The sequence below is a fragment of the Tauraco erythrolophus genome, chromosome Z, assembly GCF_009769465.1.
Source record: "Tauraco erythrolophus isolate bTauEry1 chromosome Z, bTauEry1.pri, whole genome shotgun sequence".
Taxonomy (NCBI): domain Eukaryota; kingdom Metazoa; phylum Chordata; class Aves; order Musophagiformes; family Musophagidae; genus Tauraco; species Tauraco erythrolophus.
Genome location: NC_141496.1, coordinates 11223115 through 11233907, shown reverse-complemented (window position 1 = coordinate 11233907; position 10793 = coordinate 11223115). Strand labels below are relative to the sequence as shown.

Sequence of the window (10793 nt, the reverse complement as noted above, 5' to 3'; positions counted from 1 at the left end):
ACACCAGGCACTCCAAACTACCTCGTTGGGGCCAGGCGGGCGCCTCCTCCACCCGCTCACACCCCTGGGTGCCAAAGCAGGCAAGCGTGGAGCAATGCTCACCTCTACCTCAGCACGGGGGTCCGGGGCTCGGTACTGCTGGGCTCCCCCCGGCACTTCCACGGCGGCTGCACCACTCTGTGTGTCTATTAAAGGAAATGAACTGCTGAACCAAACCGGTGTTGAGACTGGTATACATGACATGGTGTCGCCCACTGAGCTCTATTGCCCAGGCCAGGGACAGTTTGGAGTTACAGGACACCCCCACAGCCTCTGGGGTAGCAGCTATAGCACCTGAGGTTTCACCACCCACCTCACCCTTGCCTCCAGCCCAGGGCTGCCTCAGTTTCTGGGGGCAAACACCCACCAGAGCCCTCAAACATGTCTGGGCTGGATCAGACTGGACACCATCTCCAGCTGGGCCAGCCAGGCTGAGGGGCTGCTTGGCCCCATAAGCTGCCCAATGGCAGCTCACCCATGGATGGGGACTCAGGCTGCCTGTGCCAGGCAAGGGGCGCAGCTGTGGGGCTGCTAAGGCCATGGCCACGGGGCTACAAGGCTGCACCAGGTGAGATGCAACGTCCTGGTCCAGCCCGGCACGTGGGCCTAGAGGGAAGGGGTCACCTGGCTGGAGCTGGGAGGCACAGGGACACACATGGGTGCTCACAGGCGCACGTGTGGGTGCACATGGGAAAGCATGGAGATGTGCAGGCAGCAAAGTCGCCACGCAAACGCACAGATCGCTTGTGCTCCCCTGCACAAACCCAGTGGCATGCGCTTGTGCACTCACAGTCACGCTCACAGATGTACGAGAACACACATGCTCGCACACGCACGCAGCCAGCCATACATATGCAGAGGCACAGGGGGCTCCCATGGGCACAGACATCCCCGCTAGCGGCAGCCGTGACACAGGCCCCCTCCCCGGTACCCGTGAAGCCAGGTCGCTGGCACCCAAGGGGGCAGAACCTCCCTCCTGTTTCAGAGGTTGCCCCTGGGGACACCCCGAGCCCCCCGCAGACAGCCCCGGCCCGGACCCCCGGGCCCCGGGCCCGGCCAGGCGGCGCGGGCGCTGTCCAGGGTGCTGCAGCGGCGCGGCCCGGGGCAGGGACGCGGCGGGGACGGGCTGGGGACGCGAGGTGGGACACGGGACCTCGCAGAGGAGCCCGGGGCTGCCCAGGGCCAGAGGGGCCCTGTGGGTGGGTGTGAAGGTGAGGGGGTCTGTGAGCGTGGGAGTCGTGGGGGGAGGGGTGTGCGTGTGCGTGCGTGCCAGGCTGCAGTGGGGTTTTCTGTGAGTGTGTGCACGAGGCTGCGGTGGGGTTTTCTGTACGTGTGAGTGTGAGTATGTGCACCAGGCTGCAGTGGGGTTCCCGCTGTGTGTGTATGAGTGTGCGTGTATGCGTGTGAGTGCGCGTGCTTGTGTGTGTATGCTTGTTTCCCTCTCTGTGTGTGTCTGTGTCTGTGTGTATCTGTGTGTGTGTGTGCGCACACCCCGGGCTGCAAGACAGTCCTGGGGTGTTTGCCCTGGGGTAGGGGTGCCAGGGCTGTACTGGTGTGAGACAGCTAAGCGCTGGCACAGAGCTTCTGCAGCCCCAGCACCGCCCGGGGCAGCCTGCCAGCAGAGCCAGAGGGGGATCGATGAAGCCTTAACTGCGGTCTCGTGTCCCTTGTCACTGCTGGGCCACGCTGGCCACAGCTTATCGAGCACCAGGGCCCCAGGGAGCCAGGGGGGCACACGCGGGCCCGCGTCCACACTTGTTACACAGCTCAGGGCATGATGTGTGCTGCCACGCTCCCTGGGGAGCGTGGGGACACAGCTGCTGTCACCTGAGTAACCAGCTCTGATCAATGCCCACTTCCCGCGTCCCGCAGGGACTGTAATTGTGCAGGAGGGAGGAGACGGAAGATGCAGGGACTATCCAGCCTAGCAGCAGGAGCTGGATCTGGCCTCAGCGCCAGGCTGTGGGCAGGCAGCCGTGGCATCAGGGTGCCACTGCAGGCTCCAGGGATGGGGACTGGGTTGGAGCCCTCCTCTCAGCCTCAGGGAGAAGGGCAAGAAAATTCATCACTGTCATGGTTTAGCCCAGCCGGCAACTAAATGCCACGCAGCCACTCACTCACCATCCCCTATGCCCATGGAATGGGGAAGAGAATTAAAGGGGAAAAGATAAGGAGACTTGTGGGTCAAGATAAGAACAATCTAATAATAATAATAATAACAACAATAATAATATTTTAAAAAAATATTATAATTAAAAATATATACAAACAAGTGATGCACTGTGTAATTGCTCACCACCCGATGACCAACATCTGTCCCATACTGGCTAACAATCCTGAAACAGGTAAGTCCCGACATCACAATCCTGGACAAGTGAGAGGTCTGAAAACAGAGCAAGAGAGAAACAGAAATTCAAGAGTCCGAAAGTGAGAGCCTTCGGAAGAGCAAAAACTGTTCCTTTCCTGTCAACCCTCACCTATGTACTGGACATGACACTGCATGATATGGAATATTCCGTTGGCCAGTTCAGCCCTCAATCCTAAGTCTAAGTTCAAATCATAAGGGGAGTTCTAGACCCTTTGTTCCAGCCATGCTCCCAGCTTGGTATGCTCCTCCACACTGGCAAGAATACGGCAGCTGAAAGGCCCTTGCAGTCTCTGTAGCAACTGTAAACATCACAGAATCATAGAATCATAGAACAGTTAGGGTTGGAAGGGACCTTAAAGATCATCTAGTTCCAACCCCCCTGCCATGGGCAGGGAAATCCAGTGCACAATCCACATTCTTCTCATAGTGAATCCCAGACTAAAACCAAAACACAGAGCTTTTCTAGCTGCTATAAAGAAATACTAACTCTGTCCCAGCCAAAATCAGGACAACCACGCACTGTGCTGGGCTGCAGACAGCCAGTGCTGTGACTACTACTCTAGGCTTGCAGGCTGGGTAGGACCTTAAAAGACCAATGTCCTCCAACCCTGAGTCCCAGGACTGCCTGAATTTCTCACCACAGTGGGGTGGGTTATCTGTCACCCTCTAGCACCAGGATTTGTGTCTTCGTGGGCATTGCCCATCACGCTGGGCAAAAGCCACAGTAGACTTCTTACCTTCTAAACACAGAGCACCACTGTGTGCACAGTCCCCGGCCCCTGCTGCAGCCCCCGGCCACTTCTGCTAATGAAGCCATTTCTAATTGTCGCCTTTGTGGAACAAAGCGCAGCTCTTTCCCTCTGAAGGTGCCTCTTCCGCAGCCCAGCTATTGATCTCTGGGAAAAAAGGCAGAGCATGCGGGGCCTCAGCCTGCCTCTGCTGCCCGAGTGCTCTGCACAGCTCCTACAGGGAGATTTGGGGGGCTGTAGGGGTTGCTGGTGCCCTGGGCCACCCCACAGCTCACTCCTACAACCTAGCAGCCCCGTACCACTCCCTGTGGGAACACATCTAGAAGGCCAAAGCTTTTTCAGGGCACAGTGGGTTTTGCTTCCAGCAATGGGCACTCGGAGCATCCCCAAAGCCATGCAGCCTGCATTGTCAGCCGCACTAATGAAGTACTCATTATTAGCACTTAGGTTTTGGCTTAAGAGCCTAGTCTGGGACCCTGACGAGGGTTCCCGGTAGCCTGGGGCATGGCAGTGCAGCACGCAGCCTCCTGCTCGCAGCCGGAGAGGGCCCAGGACTGCCCTCCCGCTGGGGCAGCTCTGGCATCGCTGAGGCTGCATGGACAGGATGGGGCAGCAGCACACTGAGCCCGGGGGCGCAGGGAGCACCGCAACGTGCTTCAGAGCCTCCTGAACTTCTCCCTTTGCAGTTTGGAATATCTCTGGACTTTTCTGTGTGGTGAATGCTGCTGCCATGAATTCATCCATGTAACGGCGGGTGCCAGCTGCAGGCAGCGGTGAGGCTGGGGCTGTCTGCCGCATTCATTAGCGCCTCATTAGTGAGTGTCACCTGCGCCGGTCGATAGGAGAAAGGTGAACCCCGGCAGGCCGAGGCCTGGGGGAAAGCCTGCGGCAGCCTCCTGCATTTCAAAGGCCCTACCTCCACGCTGCCCATAGACCGCGATATCAATTTCTTTTGATACATCCGAGCGCCTCGTTCCTGGAGGACCGTGCCGTGCCGGAACGAAGCGCCGATCGACCGCCCGGGCCGCGGGAGGCCTGCGCGCCCCCCTCTGCAGTGCAAATCACCATCGACCGGCCGCAGCCTCCCCTCCCCTCTCCTCCCCGCCGCCAAGCGGGGCCCCGCGCCCCCCGCCCCGCTCTTCGGCAGCCGGCTCCCCCCATCCCACCCTCCCGGCTCCCCCGTCCCTTCCCGGCCCGGCCAGCTCCGACCCCGCGGCAACGGCGCCGCCATGGCAACGGGGCGGGGCGGGGCGGAAGCGGCGCGCGGCTTCTTCCGGCCGGCGGCAAGATGTCGGCGCGTGCGGCGGAGCTGCTGCAGCTGCAGTGGCGGCTGGAGGAGCTGGAGCAGCGCGTCGCGGGAGGCGACGGGGCCTGCGGGCCGCGCAAGGTGCCGCCGGGGGGTGGCTCTGCCGGTGCGGGGGCCAGGCCGGGCTCGGCTCGGTCGGGGTGCCCCGGCCCGGCGGGGTGTGACCGGCCCGGCCTGGCCCCTCCTTCTGTGCCCTTGCAGGTCGCGGACGAGGTGGCGAAGGTGCAGATGGCGCTGAGCAATATCGCCGGCAAGAGGGAAAGGATCAAAATCTTGTTTAAGAAAAGTGAGTGGCCGCAGGGGGGCGGGGGGGCTGGGTGAGCGTGAAACCCGTGTGGCGTTTCGCCCCTCTGAACAAAAATCTCTTCCCCCCACGCTGCGTGCGAGCCCGTCGGATTTTAGCCGTTCGTTTGGCGTGTTTGGCAGAAAAATAATTAACTGCGTGGAGCACTTTTCTGCTCGTGATTCTCCCGCTCAGCTGTCGGAGTGGGAAACAGGCTGCTGAAACCTGTTATTTGCTTGATGTCCATGTGTGGTGCGGCCATTTGCGCTGCTGAAGTACAGCCCTTGGGGGTTGCTGGAGCAAGAGCTCCTGAAATAAGTTCTTGCACGCTTGGGCCTCTCAGGCAGGCTAGAGCAGTTCTCTCCTCTGTGTGTGTGTATGATGGGAGCAATGTGGTGGATCACACACGGTCACTGATGGATGGATCTAGGGAGCTGCCCCTGAACTGGGGGATGTCAGGAGTGGACACCAGAGTGGTGCTTTGTCCTGCAAAGCTGCCTCTTGAGCAGGTTTTGTGGTACCACAGAAGGAGCAGGCTGTATAGGAAGGGTCGTTGTGGTCCAAGGCTGCGGTGGCTGTTCAGTGTAAAAATATAAACCATGTATCTGTGGATGACTTCAAGGACGAGGGTGAAGGTTATTGGCTGGTTTTGTTTCAAGGGCAGGAAGAAGCAGATTTCACTCGCCTTTAATATTGTTATCCAAATAAAAAACAAGTGTTGTGGGTGTCTGTAATGAAGCAGTTATTTGGCTTGAGCTATTTGCCATTTCCTGGTCACAGTGCTCCAAAGTCACATGTTTTCAAGTGCTACAGAAGTTCATGAACCTGAAAAAAGACGCTAAGTGGGCAGTGCTCACGGAGTGACCTAATGTGTAGCACGGGGTAAAATTCCACTTATAATTGCAATAACGTCTCTCCTACTTTTTGTCTCCAAACCTATTTTTCACTCTAGTTGAAGATGTAATAAAATACCTTGATCCTCAGTACATTGATAGACTGGCTGTTCCAGATGCCATGAAGTTGCAGTTCATCTTGGCAGGTATGGCATGAATGAGAGGAGACAGGATTTGGGGTTTTTTTTAGCACTGCAAAAGTTGTCTTTTACCTAAACTGGATTGGGATGGATTTCTTTTCTTTAGTTGTAAAGATCTGGAAAGTCACCCTCCTCAGCTCATGGAGAAATGGTTTGTCAAGAATGTTTGTCACCCTTAGCGCTCCTTTGTGCGTGTCCATGCTGCAGTTTCTTTGGTTCTGATCTCTTTCATATTGGTCAGTTTAACCCTGAATTAATAGAAGATTGAAAAGAAAAACTAGAGCTAAAATGGTTTTCCTCATTCCACTTACAGTACTCTCTAGGCTGTGACAAAACCCGAGGATTTTTGGATGGATTTTAAACACCGTCTAGCCTTGTCCTCTTTTGCCCCAAAGAATTTGGTTCAGACTTCTGTTGGTATAGTCTGCGAATGAAACCTGGTGGAGATTCAGATGTGCCCAGTCTGTTAAGATATGGTCTGTGGCTGGTGTAACCCCCACAATTTTGGGTTTTTCAATAATGGGATGGCCTACATGGCACCAGGCTTACTGGTACCGGATGGAATTCACCTTTCTCAAAGCGGTATGAGGGTCTTTGTACATCAGCTGGCAGGGCTCATTGACAGGGTTTTAAACTAGATATGAAGGGGGTGGGGGATAATGTCAGGCTCGCCTGCGACAAGCTGAGAGCACCTGAAGAGCAGCAGAAGGGAATTCCAGCCACTCCAGAAGTCAGCTTCATCAGGGGCCTGGCTTAAATGCCTCTGTGCAATTGCACATAGCATGGGGAATAAACAAGAGGAGTTAGAGATGTGTGCACACCTGCACGGCAGTGATGTTATTGGCATCATGGAGACGTGATGGGATGTATCCTATGACTGGAGTATTGGAATGGAAGGATACAGGCTCTTTGGGAAGGACAGGCAGGGGACACAGGAGGTGTCACCCTCTATGACAGTGACCAACTGGAATGCATAGAGCTCCACCTGGGGATGGATGAGGAGGTGACCGACAGTTTATGGGTCAGGATTAAAGAGTGGGCAGAGACAGGTGACACAATAGTCTGCTACAGGTCACCTGACCAGGAGGACCCAGAAGATGAGGCCCTCTATAGACAGATAGGAGCAGCCTCATGTTCATGAGCCCTGGTCGTCATGGACTTCAGCCACCCTGGTATCTGTTGGAGAGACAACACAGCAGGGCATAAGCAATCCAAGAGGTTCCTGGAATGTGTTGATTTGCTATGTGAATGCAGAATTTACGCCAAGAATTGTAGTTTCTAACTTGAGGATACTGTTGCATTGAGTGTACTGCTTCAGCTGCTGAGCATTTTGGAGGAAATAGAGGAAAACCGTGCATGTCTCATGGCTCTTTTGGTGAACCAAAAGGGAAAGATGCCAAGAATTGGGGTTGTTCAACCTGGACAAGGCTCTGGGGAGACCTTCTAGTACCCTTTCAGTACTTAACGGGGGCCTACAAGAGAGCTGGAGAGGGACTTTTGACAAGGGCATGTAGCGATAGGACAAGAGGCAATGGCTTTAAACTGAAAGAGGGGAGATTTCTGTGAGATCTAAGGAAGAAATTCTTCACTCTGAGGGTGGTGAGGCACTGGAACAGGTTGCCCAGAGAAGTTGTGGATGCCCCATCCCTGGAAGTGTTTGAGGTCACGTTGGATGAGGCTTTGAGCAATCTGGTCTATTGGAAGGTGTCCCTGTCTGTGGCAGCAGAGTTGGAACTAGATGATTTTTAAGATCCCTTCCAACCGAAACCATTCTACGATTCTCCAGTCTTAAATCGGTGTGAACCAAGATCAGGGATGAGCAACACAAGAGTCTTAAATAGAATAATAAACAAACTTCTTTCTGTATAGCTAGATCAGCTGGAAAAGGTACCTCACCAGTATTTGTGAAAAGCCAAAGCTGTGTCTTGTGTTTACCGACGTTGCTTCTTGTCCCTCCCCAACCAGAGCAGCAGGCTATTCCTCTTCGAGCAGACCTTCTGGAGCAGGTGAAAAACCTCCAGCCCATCTTGGACAGTGCCAGTATCCAAGGTATGCATGTTGTTCTGCAAATTTGAGCTGCAGATGCCACCCTCCAAACTGTTGCCTATCCTGTTTTCCTTTTTTTTTTTTCCCCCCTCTCTTGAGCCTCAGACTAGAGGAGAGGACAGCTAAGCATACAACTCGGTGTTGGTAAAGTAGGTGCAAACATAGTGGTATGCGTGCTCCTCCTTCATGCTGCTGTAATGTCCCATGCAAGGTCGATGAGGGGATAGAGTAGGTCGGGAAGCAGGTTGGAGACAGTGGCTTGGCAGAGAAGGTGGGGACCAGTGGCTGAGCACTGTGTACAGTCACTGGGCTGTGGAGCCACTCCTGTCTATGAGCTCTTCTGTAACCAGAATATCCCTGCTCCTGGTGTAGGCAGAGATGCCTTTTTTATTGCTTGCCCTAACGTTCATCCAGGTAGTTTACTCTGATGTTGTTCTTGGTGCAGGCAACCCCTAACTCAACCCATTCAGAAGCAGTGAGCAAATAAACTTGGTGTTTAGTGGACAGAGTAGCTGGGGGTTTTGTATGGTATAAAAGGTGTGTTTGTGTCATGTGGTGCTTGCCTTCAGAGAGCGGGTTCTACTGGGACGTGCTTGTGGAGAAGGAATGGTCTCAATTTTGGTAACTAATCCTGGGTGATGTAGAAGAAATAACATGGATTTCTCTTCTGTGTTTTCAGCGGTTCCTGACCATGCAGCCAAACTGCAGCGGCTCTCTCAAATCCACATACAGCAGCAGGTAGCGTCCATGTTCTTGACAGCCTTGACTAGCAGGGAGAATGAGCCGTTTGTTAGTGGCTGTACGGACACCCCTGTATTTGCAATCCTTTGAATTGCTCGTTTATAGCAGGTTTATTTTTGCATCTTGTCCAGGACACTCATGCTGCAGTTTTAAAGATGTATAAGCACTTTGGGGAGGTGGTGCAGGACTAGCTGGGATTTCTGAGTTGGAAAAGTGCTTTGCCTACCCTAATACTGTTGGAAACAGAGGTTTGAGTGACACTTAATAAGCAGCAGTGGGTTTAACCGGCTGGCATTCTCCCTGTCACTGGGACACTGAGGAAAAGCATTGCATTCTTCCAGTATCCCAGTCTGTGGAAGACTGTTGATACTGCCATCTTGTCTGTCCACTCTTTCCTCCCCTGTTGAGCATTCCTGGAGCTGGTGATGAGTGGCCTAAGCGGTGCCTAATGCCTCCTTTCAGCATTTTGCTGTGAGTTTCCGTTCTGGGGCAAGAAGAGCATGGATCCTGAGGAGAGCCAGGCGATAGTGCAAGGCCAGGGGCTTTGGCGCTTCATTGAGCAGGGGTTTTTGTAACCCTTCTCTTGACTGTTGAAACACTTCCAGCTGCAATGAGTGGCCACAGCAACGTTCTCACTGTAATCTCAGTACTGGCCTTGGATGAGTTTCACCCTGTGCTATCAGAGACTAGGACAGATATCCTTCAGCTGATTTATTGCTTGCTCACTGTGGCTCCCCTCTTCGCAGAAACAGCGTAAAGGTCTCACTGACAGCGTCAAGACGCTTCTCGAGGACTACAACAAACGGTATCCTTTGAGCCTGACACAGCTGAACTGCCCACCTGCCTCCTGCGCTGCCTCTCTCCCTTAGATGTTGGTGGAAGCAGGTGATCCCCAGCCCTGGGTTTAATGGCTAGTTCCCTTTCTGTTGTGATTATGCCTGTGTCCCTGTCATACTCCTCTCAGGAGCCGTGCCAAGGGCCAGAACTGCCTGTCTCTCTGAGAAGGGAAGGGCAGGGTGCCAGCCGTGAGCCAGAGCCTCTGAGCTGGAGCCACTCACAGTGTGGCTCGGCACGAAGGAGCAGCGCAGCCTGTGTGCTGGTGCAGAGCTCGTGCTGGCCAGCTGGATGTTGGTATCTCTGTCAGGTGAACTGCCTGAGCCACACAGCGGCTCATCCTGGCCGTGTAGGATCTCAGTGCTGAGACACGTGCTAAAACCACAGCAGGTAGGGAAGCTCTGCTCTTTCCTGAAATGCAGTGCTCCACAGTGTTCAGAAGCACCTCCTGGACTCCCATCGGTGTTTGGTGCTGTGCAGTGGCTCAGTGCCTGGATGGTTTGAGCCCGTGCAGGCTTTCTATAGCCTGGTGCCCTCAGCCTCTTCCTCTGCCAAGGAATCAGAATTTTAATGGTGCTGTTGGGCTGTCAAGATGCTCTGACTTTGCCTCCTTCTCTGCAGTTTCCATACCTCTTTCCTTAAAAGTCACATCCAGACCCTGCTTCTCTCCAAGCAGTTTGTCCAGTGGAATGAGATACTGACGCAGCTGGAAACAGCCAGGGAAGTGAAACCAGCAGTGGAGTGATGGTGGAGCCAGGAGCGCAGAGAACACCGGGCACCCTGCTGGCCTTGGATTGCTCTGGAGAGGCTGCAGCACAAGCTTGCGCCCTGTCATTTTGGCATCTTACCACTCAGCGTGAACATAATGCTAGTGACAACAGGGGCTCTTGGGGGGGCACCCTGGCTGCCCTGTCTCTGCCCTGAATCGAAGCCACACTACTCTTTAATATGCCACTGTTTGTGAATCTTGCACTTCCCTGAAATAACATTTAAAAATACCCTTCTGCTCTTACTGTGGACTGTAGTAAAAGTCCTGAAATGTGCACTGGGTTGTCTCTTCCTCCCCTGGGTGCAGCCACGGCACAGACTGTCCCTCCCTGTGTGGTTTCCCCCAGCCAGTGAACTCTGGAGGCCTCATGGCAGCCTGCAGGAGGTGCAGCTGGTGGCTTCAGCCTTGGGCCAAGAGCAGGTCAATTGCCTCCAGTCCCACAGCCTTCCCTGGGCTGTGGCACGTGGTATTCCTGCTGTTTCTTCCCATTCATGTGAGCCCTCTGTGCTCAGGGGAATCTGGTCTGACAGGGCTTTTCCCCCAGGCTGTTATCTCATTCTTGTGCTGGGAGGAGGCACCTGCTCTTGCCTTCACGGTACCTCTGCTCACCCAAGTGGCAGCTGCA

The 10793-nt window shown here is 54.5% G+C and overlaps 1 protein-coding gene across 3 annotated transcripts; it reads left to right on the top strand.

The window, feature by feature from the left end:
• Positions 1-4444: 4444 nt before the first annotated feature.
• Positions 4445-10429, top strand: DCTN3 (dynactin subunit 3). Of its 3 annotated transcripts, none has more exons than XM_086629460.1 (7): positions 4445-4543; positions 4664-4748; positions 5698-5784; positions 7744-7827; positions 8504-8562; positions 9312-9370; positions 10045-10429. In XM_086629460.1, exons 1-7 carry the CDS (start codon positions 4445-4447, stop codon positions 10142-10144), a joined length of 573 nt encoding a protein of 190 aa, XP_086485586.1. In that variant the 3' UTR covers positions 10145-10429. The 3 variants fall into 3 exon arrangements, with proteins under 3 accessions (XP_086485586.1, XP_086485587.1, XP_086485588.1); XM_086629461.1 differs by lacking the exon at positions 9312-9370 and adding an exon at positions 9963-9977 and having other exon boundaries at positions 8504-8567; XM_086629462.1 differs by lacking the exon at positions 7744-7827.
• The last annotated feature ends 364 nt before the right edge of the window (positions 10430-10793 follow it).